General features: G+C 48.4%; 1 protein-coding gene across 3 annotated transcripts; it reads right to left on the reverse strand.

Moving 5' to 3' along the window:
- Positions 1–1,022: 1,022 nt before the first annotated feature.
- Positions 1,023–18,416, reverse strand: LOC308676850 (uncharacterized protein). Of its 3 annotated transcripts, none has more exons than XM_081342883.1 (4): positions 18,314–18,416; positions 3,548–4,671; positions 2,892–3,170; positions 1,023–1,485 (listed from the first exon to the last, which is right to left on the reverse strand). In XM_081342883.1, the coding sequence occupies exons 2-4, from the start codon at positions 3,576–3,578 to the stop codon at positions 1,148–1,150; spliced, it is 648 nt and encodes a 215-aa protein (XP_081199009.1). In that variant the 5' UTR covers positions 3,579–4,671; positions 18,314–18,416; the 3' UTR covers positions 1,023–1,147. The 3 variants fall into 3 exon arrangements, with proteins under 3 accessions (XP_081199009.1, XP_081199007.1, XP_081199008.1); XM_081342881.1 differs by lacking the exon at positions 18,314–18,416 and adding an exon at positions 14,901–16,545; XM_081342882.1 differs by lacking the exon at positions 18,314–18,416 and having other exon boundaries at positions 3,548–4,963.
- Positions 18,417–18,916: the final 500 nt, after the last annotated feature.

Below are 18,916 nucleotides of genomic sequence, written 5' to 3' on the forward strand. Positions count from 1 at the left end.
ATTGCCTGTACCACCTCCTCCTGCTTACTGTTGTATTGGGGCATACTCAAGAAGGTGTCAGCTAAAAGGTTTTTTCCCCCTGGTACATACTTCAAATGGAAATGTTGGAAATACTGCACCCACCAGATGTGTTTGGGGGTCATGCGCCTTGGTGTCTGCAATACCTCGAGATTTTTATGGTCTGTGCAGACCTCGAACAGTTCCTTCGCTCCCTCTAGCACTGTGGTGGCGAACCTATGGCGTGCATGCCACAGGTGGCACGCAGAGCCCTCTCTGTGGGCACATGTGCTGTTGGCCCAATCCTAGGCCTTCAGCCAGGTTTTATAAAACCTTTTCGCTTTAGGCCTCCGCCGCTGTGTGCAAAAAAAAAGGTTCAATCAATTTCAACTTCTCGCAGGAAAAAAAAGATCTCGCAAAGTTGGAATTGATTGAACCTTTTGGTCCCACCCAGTCTGCCGTTACCACCGCAGCCACGCCCACCCAATGGGCCACGCCCACCCAGCACCCAATGATACATAAGTGGGTTTTGGGTTGCAGTTTGGGCACTCGGTCTCTAAAAGGTTCGCCATCACTGCTCTAGCAGGTGTCGCCACGTTGACAGCGCCCACCATATGGCAAACACCTCCTTCTCCCATATGGCCCATGCCCTCTCGGTATCCGTCAGCTTACTTGTGATGACCCAGGGCCCCGAACGGAGGCAAAGCAGTCAGCTGGCAAGACAAACAGTCCTTTAATCACTGCCAATGTTCCCCCAAAACTCCCACATATGCTGGCAAGAGTTCAACCATAGCACACACAAACGTTCATTTCAGCTGCCTCTGGCTAAAGGCAATTTCAATACAGCTGAAGAAGTTTACAATGTCCTCAAGGCAAGACAGATAACAAGAAAGCAAAACAGAAACGTAATGAGTCCTTTTAACTCTCAGCTTGCCTGCAGTCTGCAAGGAGTGTTCTGAACCAGCCCTCTTCTGGCCTTGTAATAAGGCAAACCCCTATTCAGAAAGAAGAGACTGGAGAGCGTCCAAGGCTAAAAGGCATCTGCCAAGATTTATTACGCAGTTAACAAAAACACTAGAGCTTGTCTTCTCAAGCGGAAAAGTTGCTTTCAGCAACCAGCCCCTCCCCAAACACTCCTTTTATAGAGAGCTCAGGGCGTGGTCTCCCTGTGCCTCCTCCCGAGGAGTCCCGCAGCCTTTCTTTGTTTGTTCCTGCTCGACTGCCTCCTGCGTCGGGCGTCCTTGAACAGGGCCAGCTGTGGGTCATCTTCCTCCGCACTCTCGGGCTCACGCAGCTGAGAAGAGGTCCCCGGCTGAGGGCTCTGCAAAGCCTCCAAACCATCATCAGCCGGTTCGTTTCCCTCCTCCCCCTCATCTGAGTCATCCGATACATCGGAGCCGGCTGTCGGACCCACAGGCTGGCCCTGAGTCACAACAAGGAGAGACTCAGAAATGCAGTTTGTGGTCTTGAAGCAAGAAACCAACCGGTCTGGAATTCAAAGTGTCCAGGTTAAACAAAGACAAGAGCACAATTCACAACTATATCAAGATACCATGTTTGTTCCCAGCAAATGCCCCACTCCACAGTGTCTCCTTAAATCTTAATGCCAAGTTGTGCCTTGTGGAGTGGGGTGGGACGCTATCCTCCCGAGCAATTGAGCCTGCCTCCATTGTTCTCTCCTCCTCTCTGCTCTCCTTGCTCTAGGACAGTGGTGGCGAACCTTTTTGAGACCGAGTGCCCAAACTGCAACCCGAAACCCACCTATGCATCGCCAAGTGCCAGGGGCGTGGCCACCAAGTGGGTGTGGCCACCAAGTGGGCATGGCTACAGTAGTCATGGTAGCATGGGTGGGCGTGGCCTGGGTGGGCGTGGCCACCTTGATGTCACTCCTGGGGAGGGATGCCTGTGGGGGCCGGGCAGGCCGGATTGGGGGAGATCCAGGGGTTCTCTGGCAGGTGGGGCAGTGGGTAGAAGGCTCGTCATGCAGGGTGAGGTGAGGCAAGGGAGGGGGCAGGGCAGGGGTGCCATTGCCGTGGGGCAAGGTGAGGCAGGGGCTGGGGTTGCAGAGAAAGGGGGGCTCCGGTGAGGAGGAGGTGGAAGAGGGTTTAAGCAAGCTTAGTAACCACAGTGGGGATCCCCCCCAATGTTCTTCGTGGGTAACCTCAAAGCATGACAGAAGAGACCAAAACCTGCTGCAACCACCCAGCAGATGGGAGGGGAATACAAACCAAACAGCCCCCCCCGCGAAAGCCTCAGAGAGGGGGAAGAGCGCTGGCAGGTGGGCACCTTGCTAAGCTGATGACTTTGAGGAGAGGGGCAGCTACACCCCCTCCCAAACGCTGCCCTCTCACAAAAGCAGGATGAAAACTCCAAAAAGTGACAAGGAAAAAAAGTTAAAACAGAAGAGTGTCTCGCAATGGTTTTCTTCCCCACTTCCTTCTAGCTGCAGGTTAAATATGTAAAGACCACAAAAGAAAAAACCTGGCTTTCTCTTTTTTTAATTCAGAAGGAAGGAACGGGAGGATTGGGAGGGATGTTTCAAAGGAAGAGAAAGAGAAGCTGGGCGAGCACAGCACCAGATGGCACAAGGCTTCTGGCTATGCAGGGGGGCATTGGGGTGCGTTCTTTTTAAAACAGCACGAGGCAAAAAGTAAAAATTCCCCACTCACTCCACCTCTCAAAAACACAACAACAGAGCTTTCAATGATACAAAACACTTATTGAAAAGTAAAAGAATTAATGTGATTTTTGCTGTTGTATGCCTGCTGATAATTTATCTACCCTTGGCTCATAGTTTGTAATTTTGAGAGCAACACATGCAGCACTCAGGTCATCTGTTAGTCTGCTTCTGTTGTCTGATTTGATAAAAATCATAGCTGAAAACAGCTGCTCACAAGTGTAAGATGATCCAAACAAAGTAAGGAGAGCAGTCCCAAGTGCTTTCATGCATTTAAAATTATCTGGCAGAGAATTCCACGCTTTGAGGATTCCATTCTCAGAACTAACTGTGCTGTCCTTTGTCATCCGTTCCATCTTCTCTAGTGTTTCACGCAGGTCACAGAATTTATTTTTCCAGATAGCATGTTCTTGGAATTCCAGTAGCTCCATTTCCAGATTTCCTAAATCTAACCACTCTAAGCAGGAACGATCAAGTTCTTCAAATTTGGCTTTATCTGGAACAGTAAGAAAACACAGGGTTGTCTCCATTTTACGGAACTGTGAAAATCTGTTACTAAAATTTACCTTTGCAGCTGCAACAATGCTAGAAAACTCTTTGTAGATTTCCTGATGGCTTGTAGGATTGTCTGCAAATGTTGTACAATTTTCTAAATGAACTTTTAAAGTAGGAAAATATTTCAGCTGCCCACTTTCAAGGTCTCTTTCAAAAACCTGCAGATTTCTCTCAAATGTTTTGATATCACAAAACATTCTGTCTGTTTTCCCTGCACCTTGTAATTGTTTATTCAGCAGGCTGAAGTGGTGTGTATAGTCTGTGAAAAACATGAGGTTGGTAAGCCAGGCCATATCAGTGAGCTGTGGATATTCTTACCCTTTTTCATGCATAAAAAGCCGAATTTCATCCAAGCAGGCCACAAATCTCTCCAGGACTCATCCTCTGCTCAGCCACCGGACATTGTTGTACATAATTAAACAATCATACTGTGCCTGAACCTCCTCAAGTAGTACTTGAAATTGCTGACAATTCAGAGCATGAGCCATGATATAATTCACTATTTTTGTGATGTCTTTGAGGACATTGTCAAATTGTTTGTTGTTTTCCTTGGCACAGAGAGCTTCCTGGTGAATGATGCAGTGGAACTGAATTACTTTGTGTTTTGTTTCTTGAAGAAACAACTGTATGAAACCAGATGTTGCCCCCACCATAGAAGGTGCTCCATCACTTGTAATTGAAACCACCTTTTCTGGTCTTACATCTTGTGATAAAAAAGCTTCTTTCACAGCATTGTAGATATCTATACCTTGTGTTCTTTTGGGCAAAGACATCAGTTTCAGCAGCTCTTCTCTCATGGTGTCACCAACAGCATAACGCAAAATTACTGCCAGCCTTGCATGGTTATTGATATCTGTGCTTTCGTCCAAGCACATGGAGTAACAGGCTGCCTTTTGTAAGTCAGTGGTGAGCTGCTGACTAACATCACTTGCCATGCGCTGGACTCTATCTTTAACTCTGTTTCTGCTCAGGGGTATCTCAGAGATGCGTTGCATGATTTTATCCTTGTTTGGGAAATCATGAAAAAGAGAATCACTCCCAGACAAATGGCCGTTTTGATAATATCCCCATCAGAGAGGAGCTTACCATGTTTTGCTATGCACAGTGAAATTTTAAAACTGGCAGCTGTCAGATGATTGGTTCTGGATAGATAGTTGGAAAAACTAAGATGCTGGGAATGATAGCTCCTCAATTTCCCTTCAAGAAACTCTTTCCTTTCATTATCACCAAGTTGGGCTACATTTTTATGGTTGGTTTCAAAGTGCCATCTGACACTTGATGTGCGACACACAACACTTTCATTGCATAGGACACATAATGCTTTCCCACTGCGTTCAATCACTCCAAATGACTGTGTCCAGGACTCTTAGAATGATCTTCCACTGTCTGTTTTGGATTTTTTGGCTGTCGTCATTTTTGGGTGGGTATACAAGACTTGGAGTCTAAAAAACACAAATAATAATAATAATAATAATAATAATAATAATAATAATAATAATAATAATAATAATAATAATAATAATAATAATAACAACCTGGAAGGGACCTTGGAGGTCATCTAGTCCAACCCCCTGCTCAGGCAGGAAACCTTATACTATTTCAGACAAATGGCTGTCCAGTCTCTTCTTAAAAACCTCCAGTGTTGGAGCATTCACCACCTCTGGAGGCAGGTTGTTCCACTGGTTAATTGTTCCTAACTGTCAGGAAGTTTCTCCTTAGTTCTAGGTTGCTTCTCTCCTTGACTAGTTTCCATCCGTTGCTTCTTGTCCTGCTTTCAGGTGCTTTGGAGAATAGCTTGACTCCCTCTTCTTTGTGGTAGCCCCTGAGATATTGGAACACTGCTATCATGTCACCCCTCACCCTTCTCTTCATTAGACTACACATACCCAATTCCAGCAACCGTTCCCTATATGTTTTAGCCTCCAGCCCCCTAATCATCTTTGTTGCTCTTCTCTGTACCCTTTCTAGAGTCTCAACATCTTTTTTACATCGTGGTGACCAAAACTGGATGCAGTATTCCAGGTGTGGCCTTACCAAAGCATTGTAAAGTGGTATTAGTACTTCACTTGATCTTGATTCTATCCCTCTGTTAATGCAGCCTAGCACTGTGTTGGCTTTTTTGGCAGCTGCAGCACACTGCTGGCTCATATTGAAGTGATTGTCTAATAAGACTCCGAGATCCCTCTCACAGTTACTACTATTGAGCAAGGTACCACCTATACTATACCTATGCATTTGATTATTCCTGCCTAAATGTAGAACCTTACTTTTTTCACCATTGAATTTCATTTTGTTAGATAGTGCCCAGTGTTCGAGTCTGTCCAGATCCTTCTGTATCTTAAGCCTATCTTCTGGAGTATTGGCTATTCCTGCCAGCTTGGTGTCGTCTGCAAATTTGATGAGTTCCCCATCTATCCCCTCATCCAAATCATTAATGAAGACATTGAAGAGCACTGGGCCCAGAACAGAGCCCTGGGGCACCCCACTACACACTTCCTTCCATGTAGATGCAGTTCCATTGAGGACCACACGCTGAGTACGGCCTGTCAGCCAGCTATGAATCCATCTGGTGGTAATGCTATCTAACCCACATTTTTCTATCTTATCAAGTAGTAGGTTGTGATCTACTTTATCAAATGCCTTACTGAAGTCCAAGTAAATTATATCTACAGCATTCCTCTGGTCCACTAGTTTTGTCACTTGGTCAAAGAATGTAATAAGATTTGTCTGGCGTGATCTGTTTTTGACAAACCCATGTTGACTTTTAGTGATGACTTTGTTTGCATCAAGGTGTTCGCTGATTTGTTGTTTGATTATTTGTTGTTTGATTATGAAGCAACCAATACAAATCTATCTCTAAATAACTAATACTATTAGTTAACACTAAAGAAATGGATATTCCCTGAATCAACAATCTAGGAGGGGGGAATTAAACAATGAAAGCAGTGTCTTGGATTTTACAGGTTGTTGGAAAAGTACTCCTTCATTTTAACAGATACTGAAAATAGCAGAGAAATCTGGACCAGAACGCCTGTATTAGCAGATGCAACTGATATAAAATCTGGTCAAAGAATGGTCAATAAAGCATTCTTGGTTGTCTATTTTATTTTTCCTAAAAAGCTGTAACCAACTTCCTCACCTAACTTTGCAAACCCTGTGGGTCCCAAGCCATTCCACATACCTGCAAGAAAGCAGCTGCAATCCAGGTACTGTAACAGGGCTTTTCCAGTCGCCTAGCAAGGTGTCAAAAACGTGATGTAAACTTGATGACCCCCCCCCAAAAAAGGAAAAAAGTGATAAAGTACTGTTGTGTAGCGAGTTCTTGGGTGCAGGAATGAAGACGAGGCAAGTGAGTTCATGTTTATTGCTTGCAGAATCTGAACTGGGGAAATGGCTGCAACTAGCTGCAATATATAGTCTAGCTCCTAGGCGGCAGCCAATAGGTTTGAAGCAACCATTGCTGCCTAGGGATAGCCAATAGCATCATTGGAGACTTGTAGTCTGGGTTGCTGGAGAGCCATTAGCTGCTCCAGCAACCCACATGGTATTACTAATGAGCCCAGTACATAACACCCCTCCCCTCTTAGATCAGACAATATTAACACAAGTTAGTCTTAATGCAATTATCAAGACTCATTATCAAAACAAACTTAAATAATAGTAATAGAAAAAAACCCATATAGGATACAATGTTATTAAACAACATCTGAATGAATAGGCTTCATTGACAGCACACTAGACAGTTACATCATAGCACCTGAATGAATATGCCTTCATTGACAGTACGCCAGACAGTTAACATCATAATGCTAGTTTCTGTAGTACAGTGGCAAGCTGCAATACAACAATATTATAGCTATTTTACAACGTAATCAGCAAGATATGGAGGAGGCTTGTGTGCCCTAGTGGAACGTCTCGGAGTTCCAGTCACTTTGTGGTCTACCAGCTTACCCAGTGGGCTGGGTAGACCTGTGTCCCTTGGAGCTCCTGTGTTGTGACTCAGGGCCAGCCGGTGGGTCCGGCAGCCGGCTCAGATGTATCGGATGACTCAGATGAGGGGGAGGAGGGAGACGAACTGGCTGATGATGGCTTGGAGGCTTGGCAGAGCTCCCAGCCGGGGCCCTCTTCTCAGCTGCGTGAGCCCGATAGTGCGGAGGATGATGACCCACAGCTGGCCCTGTTCAAGGACGCCCGACGCAGGAGGCAGTCGAGCAGGACTAAGCAGAAAAAGGCTGCGGGTCTCCTCGGGAGGAGGCACAGGGAGACCACGCCCTGAACTCTAAATAAAAGGAGTGTTTGGGGAGGGGCTGGTTGCTGAAAGCAACCCTTCCGCTTGAGGATTCAAGTTCCAGTGCTTTTGGTTTCTTGTTCTGTTGTTTTGCTTGTGAATTAAACTTGGCAGACGCTTTGCAGCCTCAGACGCTCTCCAGTCTCTACTGCTTGAACAGGGGTTTGCCTTATTACAAGGCCGGTAGTTGGCTGGTTCAGAACAGTTTGCTTTCAGCCACCCACCCCTTACTACTACGATGGAGCAGCTTCTTGCCGAGAATGCTCAGCTCACCCAGCAACTCACTTTGCTGGCAGCTCAGGTGGCTCAACTGCAAGCTCAGGTACATGCTGCACCCCCACCCAGGAGGAAATGTCAGATAGCTATGCCGGATAAGTTTGCTGGCAACCCAGAACTGTTTCCTGCCTTCCTGGGACAATGCCAGCTTTTTATCAGCGTGAGAGCAGCTGATTTCCCCACTGACCGAGATAAGGTGGGATTCGTGTTGAGCCTTCTGTCGGGGGATGCAGCTCGTTGGGGCACGCCTCTGCTGGCACAGCCTAGCCCTTTGTTGGATAACTTTGGGGGGTTTTGTGACCATATGCGCCTCATGTACGAGGACCCGATTAAGGCGCAGACTGCCACCCGACGCCTGAAAGCTTTGAGGCAGGGTCAGCGCCCCCTACAGGCCTATATCAGCGATTTCTGGCTGCTTAGCCAGGATTCCGCCTGGAATGAGGCTGCGCTCGTGGATGCCTTCCAGGATGGCTTGTCGGAGGAGATGTTGGATGAGCTGGCCCGCGTGGACATTCCCTCAGACCTGAATGGGCTGATCCATCTTTGTCTGCGGATCGATGCCCGGCTGCAGCAGCGAAAGAGTCGCCGTGCCACCCCACAGACCCCTGCCGCTCCTGTTGAGCGTGTGCCCCCAGTCCAGAGGGAGGAGCCAATGGATCTGGGTGCCGCCAGGTCCCGTCTATCGGTGACGGAAATGGACAGACGACGATCGGGGGGGTTGTGTTTTTACTGTGGGGACCCTGGACATTTGGCTGCTTCTTGCCCAAAGAAGCGTCAGCGGGCATCAGTGACCAAGCCGGCCCCGAGAAAGTCCCCTGCTTTGCTGTCGGGAAACGGCCCGAGCCCGATCTAGACGGTGTGATAGATCGGGCGACCCACCACGACCACGCCGAGCGACGCCGTTCCGACGGTGCCTGTGAACCTCCACGGCATTTGATTTTGAGGCACGTCTGATCCTTCCTGGCAAGCCAGAGGGGATTCCGGTCCATGCCTTAATTGACTCTGGGGCTACCACTAACTTTATGGACTCGGCCTTCGTGGCCAAATGGGCTGTTCCCCAGTGTCCGGTGGATCCGCCCATGCTAGTGGAGACTATCGATGGTCGAGTGCTCCTGTCCGGGCCTATTACGGCCGCCACGCAACCAGTGTGTATGGCCATCAGTTCCCATGTGGAGGCCATCCAGTTCTACATCACTTCGGATCTGCACTTCCCCGTGGTCTTGGGACTGGCGTGGCTCCGGGCGCATGATCCACAGATCTATTGGTCTCAGAACTTGGTCACCTTCCCAAGTTTGCAGTGCGTGGACCACACCCGCCATATCTGTGCCGGCCAGGTGGAGGGTTCCTCAGGGGTTTCCTTGCCTCCCGAACTGTCCGACTTTGCTGATGTGTTCAGCGAGTCAGAGGCGGACCAATTACCCCCGCACAGGCCCTATGACTGTTCCATTGATCTAGACCCTGATGCGCCTCTCCCAGTGGGGTGTTTGTACTCCATGTCGGAGCCCGAGTTGGCTGCATTGCGGGACTTCCTGACAAAGAATTTGGCTCGTGGTTTCATCCGGCCCTCGTCCTCGCCAGTGTCTGCGCCCATGCTCTTCGTCAAAAAGAAGTCGGGCGAGTTACGGCTTTGCTGTGACTACCGGAAACTCAACGCCATCACGGTGCGTAACCGCTACCCGCTGCCCCTCATCCCCGAGCTCTTGGACCGACTCCGGGAGGCTAAGATCTTCACGAAACTGGACCTGCGTGGAGCTTACAACCTCGTCAGGGTTCGGCCGGGTGATGAGTGGAAGACGGCGTTTGGTACTCGCTATGGACATTTCGAGTACACGGTGATGCCGTTTGGCCTGACCAACGCCCCCGCTGTGTTTCAGCATTTTATGAACGACATCTTTCGAGATCTGTTGGACCAGTTTGTCGTAATTTACCTGGACGACATCCTGATTTACTCCCCGTCGCGTGAAGCGCATCATCAGCATCTCCGTCAGGTCCTGCAGCGCCTCCGGAAACATCGGCTGTTTGCCAAGTTGGAGAAGTGCCAGTTCTACCAGGTGACCATCGATTTCCTGGGTCACCGCATTTCTCCTGAGGGCATCGCCATGGAACCGAGTAAAGTTGAGTCGTTGCAGAGTTGGCAACCCCCGCGTCGCGTGAAGGATGTTCAGCGACTTCTTGGATTTGCCAACTACTATCGAACATTCATCCCTGGCTTTGCTGCCTTGACAGCCCCCCTCACCCGGCTCCTGCAGAAGAAGACTCGGTTCCAGTGGAACGCCCCCGAACAACAGGCGTTCCAAGCTTTGAAGGACGCCTTCATGAAGGAGCCCATCTTGAAGCATCCTGACCCGCAACGGCCGTTTGTCGTGGAGGCGGACGCCTCCGACATTGCCATTGGGGCCGTGTTACTCCAGGCAGCGACGCCCAACGGTACCCTTTTCCCTTGCGCGTATCACTCTCGGAAATTGAATCCCTCGGAGCGCAACTATACCATCTGGGAGAAGGAGCTGCTGGCCATCAAGGCGGCGTTCGAGGCTTGGAGGCATCATCTGGAGGGGGCGCGGCATCAAATCGAGGTCCGGACGGACCACAAGAATCTGGAAAGCCTGCAGACCGCTCGGAATTTGAACCAACGCCAGATCCGGTGGTCCCTCTTCTTTGCGAGGTTTGACTTCCGGGTGCGGTACATACCAAGCGGGCACAACCAGAGAGCGGATGCTCTGTCCAGGAAGCCCGAGTACACCCGAGTGGAAGACAAGCTTCCGCCCAGGACAGTGATCCCCGTCGAGTCTTTTGCTGCGGTGCGGGAGCCGGTGGATATACGGGCTCGGATCCGGGAGGCGCAGCAGCAGGAGGCGTGGGTGGCTCAGCGGAAGGAAGAGGTGGGGCCAGATTCGCCTTGGTCGGTCACGGATGGACTCCTGTATTATCGTGACCGGCTCTATGTACCAGGAGGGCCACTCAGGGGACTCGTCCTCAGCCAGTGTCATGATAACCCGGCTGCGGGGCATTTTGGCCTGTTCAAGACTCTGAACCTGGTCTCCCGTACCTTCTGGTGGCCCCGAGTCCGACACGATGTCCAGTCTTATGTCACCTCCTGCGTCCCATGCAGGCAGGCCAAGTCAGCGACAGGGGCCCCGCCTGGTTTACTGCAGCCTTTGCCAACACCCAAGAGACCCTGGGGGGCTGTGTCCATGGACTTTCTGACGGATCTACCCCCATCCTCCGGCTTCACGACAGTGTTTGTGGTGGTGGACATGTTGACCAAGATGGCGCACTTCATCCCCTGTCGCGGCTTACCGTCAGCTCGCGCCACTAGTCGCATGTTCATCCAACAGGTGTTCCGGCTGCACGGCCTTCCCGATAGAGTCGTCTCCGATAGGGGGGCCCAGTTTACAGCCCGCTTCTGGCAGGAGTTGATGCGGGCGTTGGACATTAAGGTTTGCCTCTCGTCCGCGCATCATCCTCAGACCGACGGGGGTACCGAGAAGGTCATCGGCATCTTAGAGCAGTATCTGCGCTGCTACGTTAACCTGCAGCAGGACAATTGGGTGGACTATTTGGCCATAGCCGAGTTTGCCTTTAACAACTCGCAGCACACCTCCACGCAGATGACACCGTTTTTGGCCAACGTGGGTTATCACCCCCGGTTTTTCCCCCTTTCTCCCGTGGACTCACCGGAGCCGGCAGCGAACGAATTCATGGCGGAGTTACAGGCGATCCATCGGTTGGTGCGACGGCAGCTGGAGAAGGCCAAGGCCGACTACAAGAGGTTCGCCGATCGGTCGAGAAGGGATACGCCTCCACTATCGGTGGGGGATCGGGTCTGGCTGTCCACCAGGAACCTACCATCCACTCGGCCGGCGAGGAAGCTGGACCACCGTTACCTTGGACCGTTCCCAGTCGAGGCCGTCATCAATCCGGTCGCCTATCGTTTAACTCTGCCACGTTCCCTGCGCGTGCATCCCGTCTTCCATCGGTCCTTGTTGGTCCCCGAACAACCGGCTTGTCCACTTCGCCAAGCGGAACCTCCCCCATCAGGACCTCGTGATGGAGGCAGCACCCCCGAGTACGAGGTCGCCAGCATCAGGGATTCCCGCTGGCTGAAAGGTCGCTTCCAGTACCTGATCGAGTGGAAAGGGTACGGGCCGGAGGACTTCACATGGGAAGACGCGACCGCCATTCATGCCCCTGCGTTGGTGACAGCGTTTCACGAACAATTCCCATCCCGACCGCATCCGGATCGGCAGCCCCGGGGGAAGGGCCCTGCGGTGTGGGATAGTGTTGTGACTCAGGGCCAGCCGGTGGGTCCGGCAGCCGGCTCGGATGTATCGGATGACTCAGATGAGGGGGAGGAGGAGGGTGTGGAAGACGAACTGGCTGATGATGGCTTGCAGGCTTGGCAGAGCTCCCAGCCGGGGCCCTCTTCTCAGCTGCGTGAGCCCGATAGTGCGGAGGATGATGACCCACAGCTGGCCCTGTTCAAGGACGCCCGACGCAGGAGGCAGTCGAGCAGGAACAAACAAAGAAAGGCTGTGGGACTCCTCGGGAGGAGGCACAGGGAGACTACGCCCTGAACTCTAAATAAAAGGAGTGTTTGGGGAGGGGCTGGTTGCTGAAAGCAACCCTTCCGCTTGAGGATTCAAGTTCCTGTGTTTCTTGTTCTGTTGTTTTGCTTGTGAATTAAACTTGGCAAACGCTTTGCAGCCTCAGTCGCTCTCCAGTCTCTACTGCTTGAACAGGGGTTTGCCTTATTACAAGGCCGGTAGTTGGCTGGTTCAGAACATCCTGAGTCAAGGGGATTAGATGCTCTCTGGCTGGCCTCTCCAGGTTGGCCCACCCCAGAGACAGACTGATCAGCAGAGTAGGCACAGCGGTTGCTGAAGTCTGGTTGGCTTGCTCCTTCAGGGGATCCATGTTGCATTCCTGGACTCCCCACTTCTCCCTCTGGTTTCACCTCAGTTATGAAGGAAAAGTCCTGAAAGTCCATGTGAGGACTGGCTTGGCCGCAAGTTTGAGGACCTTGGGAGGGACTTATGATGCAGTCCTCACTTAGTGGCCATTCTGGAAATCGTTTTCTGAGTTGATCAATGTGGCGTCTAACAACTCGCCCTCCCTCCAACCCCACTTCATAAGACAGGGGCCCAGATGCTTTGGTAATTTGACCAGGAACCCACAGATTCCCATGACCATAGTTCCTGGCCCAAACCCAATTGCCCATTTGCAGCCCCCTAGGGGGTTTTGGTTGAGAGGCTTCTGCTGCCACTCTATCTGGATGCAACCTGTCCAGTTTAGTGATCAATCGCCTCCCCCAACGTAGTTCTGCAGGACTTTTGCCTGTAGCAGTGCAGGGCGTAGAATGCTGGCAGAGAACAAAATCTGCCAATCTGTAATGCCAGTCACCTGTTACAATGCGCTTGAGTGACTCCTTCGTTGTTCTCACCATGCGTTCAGCTTGACCATTAGAAGACGGATGAAAAGGCGCAGATGTTGCATGTCTGATGAGATTAGCTCTAAGAAAGGCCTGAAATTCAGCAGCAGTGAATTGGGCCCCATTGTCTGAAACTAAGAAATCTGGCAGCCCATGTGTGGCAAAGAGTTTTCTCAGCACCTGGATGGTCCTAGCAGTAGTCATGTTAGGAACTGGAATTACTTTCAGCCATTTGGAGTGGCTATCCACTACTATAAAGAAGAGCTGTCCCTAGACCAGGGAGTGTGCGTTTCCTCCCACCTGTGAACTGGAGCCTGTGGCATTTCAGGCCTAGATTGCTGGCATGTATAACAACCATGGACTTGAGCCTCAATGTCCTTATCAAGGCCAGGCCACCAGAGGTACTTTCTAGCTAAAGCTAGATGTGTGATAGAAATTTAGGAGACCCAAGAATGCTTGTAGCTCTCCTTTTGATTTGTGCCTAGGAGCCATTTTAATAGCCTTCACTTTAGAATCAGCAGGGTGAATGCCGTTAGCATCAATTCGGAAACCCAGGAATTCTGTTGAAGGAACCCCAATACTACACTTGCTCTTTTTTAATTTGAGGCCTGCTTCACGAAGCCTCTGCAAAACAGCTCTGAGCCTACTGGCTAGCACTTCTGGGGATTTCCTGGCAATAAGAACATCATCAAAATAAGGGCAGGTGCCCTGAATACCTTTAAGTGTACACTCCATGATCCCCTGGAAAATGCCAGGTGCAACACTGACTCCAAACTGTAAGCGTTTAACTTTGAAAGCCCCCCTTTGAATCACAATAGTCTGAGCCGCAGCTGTGGCCTCATCAACTGGCAATTGCTGATAGGCCTGTGCTAAATCAACTTTAGCAAAGATAGTACCCCCTTGCAAGGAGGCTAAAATGTGGTTGACCACAGGTACCGGGTAAGCGTGTTGCTTGAGGGCTTTATTTAGAGTGCATTTATAGTCAGCACAAATGCGAATTTCCCCGTTGGCTTTAAGTGGAGTGACTAAAAGAGTTTCCCAATCCCCACCAACAACAGGCTGTAAAACGCCCTGTTCTACCAGCTTATCAATTTCTGAATCAATTTTATGTTTTAAGGCAAAGGGGACCCTACGAGGCTTAACCCTGATTGGAACTACGTTGGGATCTAGCTTAAATGAGATAGGCGGGCCTGTGTATGTTCTTAGGGCTGAGTCGAAAACATCTGCAAAGTCCTCTCATACTGATGCGAGGTCTGCAGTTTGTGTCTGGTTGATACCAGTAATCTGAATACCTAAGGCATCAAACCAATCGAGTCCAATGAGACTCGTTCTCTGGCCCCCTACTACTATGACATCCAGGTGCACATAAAACCCCTTAAATTTTACCCTCAAAGTGGCTTCTCCCTTAACTTTAACTTGAGCATTTTGAAAGTCAGTTAGGATTATGTCTGAGGGCCTTAGTTTGGCCCAATTGTTACTGCACCTGCACACAAAGTTAAAAGTGTCTTGAGAAATAATGGAGACTGCAGAGCCAGAGTCCAGTTCCATCTTACATGGAACTCCTTGTAGCTCTACCAAGAGTCTGAGTTTAGGTTTGAGGGGGCGTCGGGTCCTGGTGCGGCACACGCTTCTATGGCTTCTGAAAAACCCCACACTAACCAGACCCTGGGCCCCAGTACCTCTCTTAGTTGGTTCTTCTGACTGGTGTTTGGGTGGCCGGTCCCTCTGGCGGGCTCTGCAAACCGCTGCGATGTGGCCTGTCCTGCCACAAGCTCTGCACATGGCTGATCGGAATCTGCAATTGGCATAAAAATGGTTGCCACCACACCCTTTACATCTAGGTAAGAAAACTGCCTTGTAAGTGTTCTCTTGCTGCTGGCTGTTGCGGTGTTGCGCATTGGGTTGCTTTTGGAGTCTGTTGATTTCAGGCTCTTCTTCCTCGGAAGATTCTTCGGTTCATTTGCCGTCCTCGTGGTGGACCGTTTCTTCATGCTTTGTCGTTTTGGCGGGCTGTACTGTTTGAACTGCACCCCCAGTGGCTTCATCGGCCAATACTTCGTCTTGTGCTTCTGACAGTCTGGCAAAGAGTCTCTGTTGAAGCGTTCGGTTTCGTAGGCTGCAGACGAGCCAGTCTCGTAGTCTCTCTTCTAAGTTTGAGAATTTGCATAGGCGAGCGACCTGCCTCAGGCCCGCGATGAATTCTGAAGCTGATTCACCGGGTTGCTGCACTCTTTGGTCGAACTTGAACCTCCAAGCCATTTCAGACATCTTGGGCTGGAAGTGTTTGGTTAGCTTCTTTCTGAGGTCTGCGTAGGAGACCGATTCTATCGGCGTCGGATGGAAGAGGTTCTCGGCCAAATCAAAGGTTGCTGGGCCACAAAGGCAGAGTAGCGTGGCGGCTTTCAGTCCTTCTTCTGCGATCTGGTTTGCCCAGAGGTAGTTTTCTTTTTTTTTTTTTTATTGAAAAGTTTTAACATACAATTTTCCTTTAAGAACCCCCCTCCCCCTCCCTTCTCCCTCCCCCCCTACCTCTCCCCCCTCCCCCCCTCCCCCCCCGACTTCCCAGAGCTAAATACAAGGTATATAAAAAAAAACAATCATAAACAACCATATACTAACAACTATAAACTCTAAAATCCATCACTCTCTAGCTTATATAGGATAAAACAAACCTTAGTAATATTAAATATATAAAAAAAACTAAAAGAAAAAAAGAAAAAAAGAAAGAACTCATTCAAATGCTACATAAAACTTTTTAACCCTATACTTGTTCTGGATAAACTCAATCCATTTTCTCCATTCCATAATATAGCGTTCTTGCGAGTGATCTTTCAAATAGGCCGAAATCTTCGCCATTTCTGCCAGGTCGGAAACCTTTAAGGTCCACTCTTCTATGGTCGGCAGTTCCTCTTTCTTCCAATACTGACCTATCAAAAGTCTTGCTGCCGTAATAAAATTCAACATCAACTTAGTGTCCACAACTGTAGCATCTGTAATTATTCCCAACAAAAAAAGTTGCGGACAAAACTTTATCCTCTGTTTAAAAATCTTCTGCATGTTCCACCAGACTTTTATCCAAAAAGCCTTAACCTTTTTACAAGTCCACCATATGTGAAAATATGTTGCGTCTTCATCACCGCACCTCCAACATTTAGGCTGATAATTCGGATACATACTTGCAAGCTTTTTAGGATCTAGATGCCATCTATAAAACATTTTGTAAAAGTTCTCTCTTAGATTTTGAGCTTGTGTGAATTTTACGTTCCTCACCCAAATCTTTTCCCACGTGTCCATTGTGATAACTTCCTGGATGTTTTGGGCCCATTTTATCATACAATCCTTAACAAGTTCTGTTTCCGAATCAATCTCTATCAGCGCAAGATATATCCATTTAATATGTGCGGGTCCCTGATTTCTAATTTGCTTTATCAAATTTTCATCAGACATTGTAAAACCATTTTTCTGGTCTTCTTTCCACCTGGCCCGTAACTGAGTATATTGAAACCAGTTTTGAACAACCTTCTCTTCTCGCAAGAGGCTATATGATTTCAAACACCAGACATTTCTTTCCCAACTTAGGATCTCCTTGTACGTAGTCACATCATGTTTGAAACCAGCATGTATATTTTCTATTGCGTGTTTTGGAATTGCCCATAGTGGTATCTTGCAATCTAACTTATGTCTATACTTCTTCCAGACTCTCAGCAATGCCTGTCTTAAAATATGCACTCTAAACACATTGTCTACCTTCTTATCATACAACAAATATGCATGCCAGCCAAACAACAAGTCATGGCCCTCAAGATTTAATAATCTCTCTTGTGTCAAATTAATCCAATCACTTATTCCTACTAATGCAGCAGCTTCATAATATAATTTAAAATTGGGCATTTTAAGCCCACCTCTCTCACGAGTATCCTGCATAATCTTAAGTTTAACTCGTGGCTTTTTCCCTGCCCACACAAATTTATTGATACCTCGCTGCCATTCCTCCAAATTAGAATCTTTCTTAAGAATCGGTATCATTTGAAATAAAAATAAAAATTTAGGCAGGACATTCATTTTCACTGCTGCAATCCGTCCCAACAAAGACAATTGCAATTTTCCCCAACTCTCCATTTCTTTTTGAATTTTACCCCATAGTTTTTCATAGTTATTTTTATATAACTTTGTATTAGAGGGTGACAAAAACACCCCCAAATATTTGACCCTTTTAGCAATCTCAAATCCAGTTAATCCTTCTAAAAGAGCCTTTTGCGATACTGTCATATTTCTGGCCAAAATTTTGGTTTTCTGTGTATTAACTTTAAATCCAGAAACCTTCCCATATTGTGTTATTATCTCCATCAGGTCCACAACAGAGTTCTCTGGCTGGGTCACTGTAACAACCAGATCATCTGCGAATGCTCTCAATCTATAATCCTGATCTCTAATTTGTATCCCCTTAATTTTTTCCGAATTTCGTATTTTAGTCAATAATATCTCTAATGTTAACACAAATAACAAGGGCGATAACGGACACCCTTGCCTTGTGCCCTTCTCAATATTACATGCTTCTGTCAAACTATTATTAACTATAATTCGGGCAGTTTGTTTTTGATATAATGCCCTAATCGGTTGTAAAAAATTTTCCCCAAAATCCATTTTATCTAAAACTTTCAACAAAAATTGCCAATTCAATTGATCAAAAGCTTTTTCAGCATCTAAAAAAATTAGCGCCGCAGAGATCTGGTTGTTCCTTTCCAAAAACTCTAGCACATCAACTATATGCCTCACATTATTTTTCATTTGCCTACCACTAATAAATCCTGTTTGGTCCCCATGAATCACCTGTTGCAGAACCCTCATCAGTCTATTAGCCAAAACCTTAGCAAATATCTTGTAATCTGTATTTAAAAGCGATATCGGTCTGTAATTTTTAACTTGAGTAGCATCTTGGTCTTCCTTCGGAATCAAGGAAATAAAAGCTGTTCTCCAAGACGGTGGCACCTTTCCCCCCCTCTGGATTGTCTGGAACAGTTCCTTTAACGGTTTTATCATGTCTAATTGTAAATTTTTGTAATAGTTTTCTACCTGGGAGGTAGTTTTCTACCTGGGACAAATAGGATGGCCATTCCTCTGGGTGCTTCACGTTGAATTCTCGAAGTCTCCCGACCTTCGGCATTCTGTCTTGCTGGTTCCTGCGTTTTCTTCCGAATCCTGCTTCCCAGGCTCAGGGAATGAGTCCACTGAGCACGAGGTCACTAGCGTAGCTTGCTAGCCGACCTTGAGGGGGGGGAGAAATGCCTTTTCCCTCCGGCGTGTGCTGCCTTCCCCTCATAGACTTCAGCTCTTTTTCAGGGAAGCAGGATCCCACCTTCGACGCCAGTGTTGTGTAGCGGGTTCTTGGGCGCAGGAATGAAGACGAGGCAAGTGAGTTCAGGAAAACTCATGTTTATTGCTTGCAGAATCTGAACTGGGGAAATGGCTGCAACTAGCCGCAATATATAGTCTAGCCCCTAGGCGGCAATGGTTGCTTCAATGGTTGGATAGCCAATAGCAGAACTGGAGACTTGTAGTCTGGGGTGCTGGAGAGCCGTTAACTGCTCCAGCAACCCACGTGGTATTACTAATGAGCCCAGTACATAACAAGTACAGTAGTCCTGGACCTCCGGGTGGCAAGGCTCCGTCGATGGCGGTCATTTCTGACCGTCAG

Source organism: Vipera berus, assembly GCF_964194415.1.
Source record: "Vipera berus genome assembly, chromosome: W".
In the NCBI taxonomy this organism is placed as follows: domain Eukaryota; kingdom Metazoa; phylum Chordata; class Lepidosauria; order Squamata; family Viperidae; genus Vipera; species Vipera berus.

What these genes read in the sequence shown, in the direction of transcription:
- LOC308676850 (XM_081342883.1), bottom strand. Translation starts at nt 3,578, where the DNA reads ATGAAATTCGGCTTTTTATGCATGAAAAAGG. An exon ending in CTTTTTATGCATGAAAAAGG is followed by an intron (nt 3,171 to 3,547) that starts GTAAGAATATCC and finishes TTACTGTTCCAG; the next exon opens with ATAAAGCCAAATTTGAAGAA. An exon ending in GTTTGGATCATCTTACACTT is followed by an intron (nt 1,486 to 2,891) that starts GTGAGCAGCTGT and finishes TTTGAATTCCAG; the next exon opens with ACCGGTTGGTTTCTTGCTTC.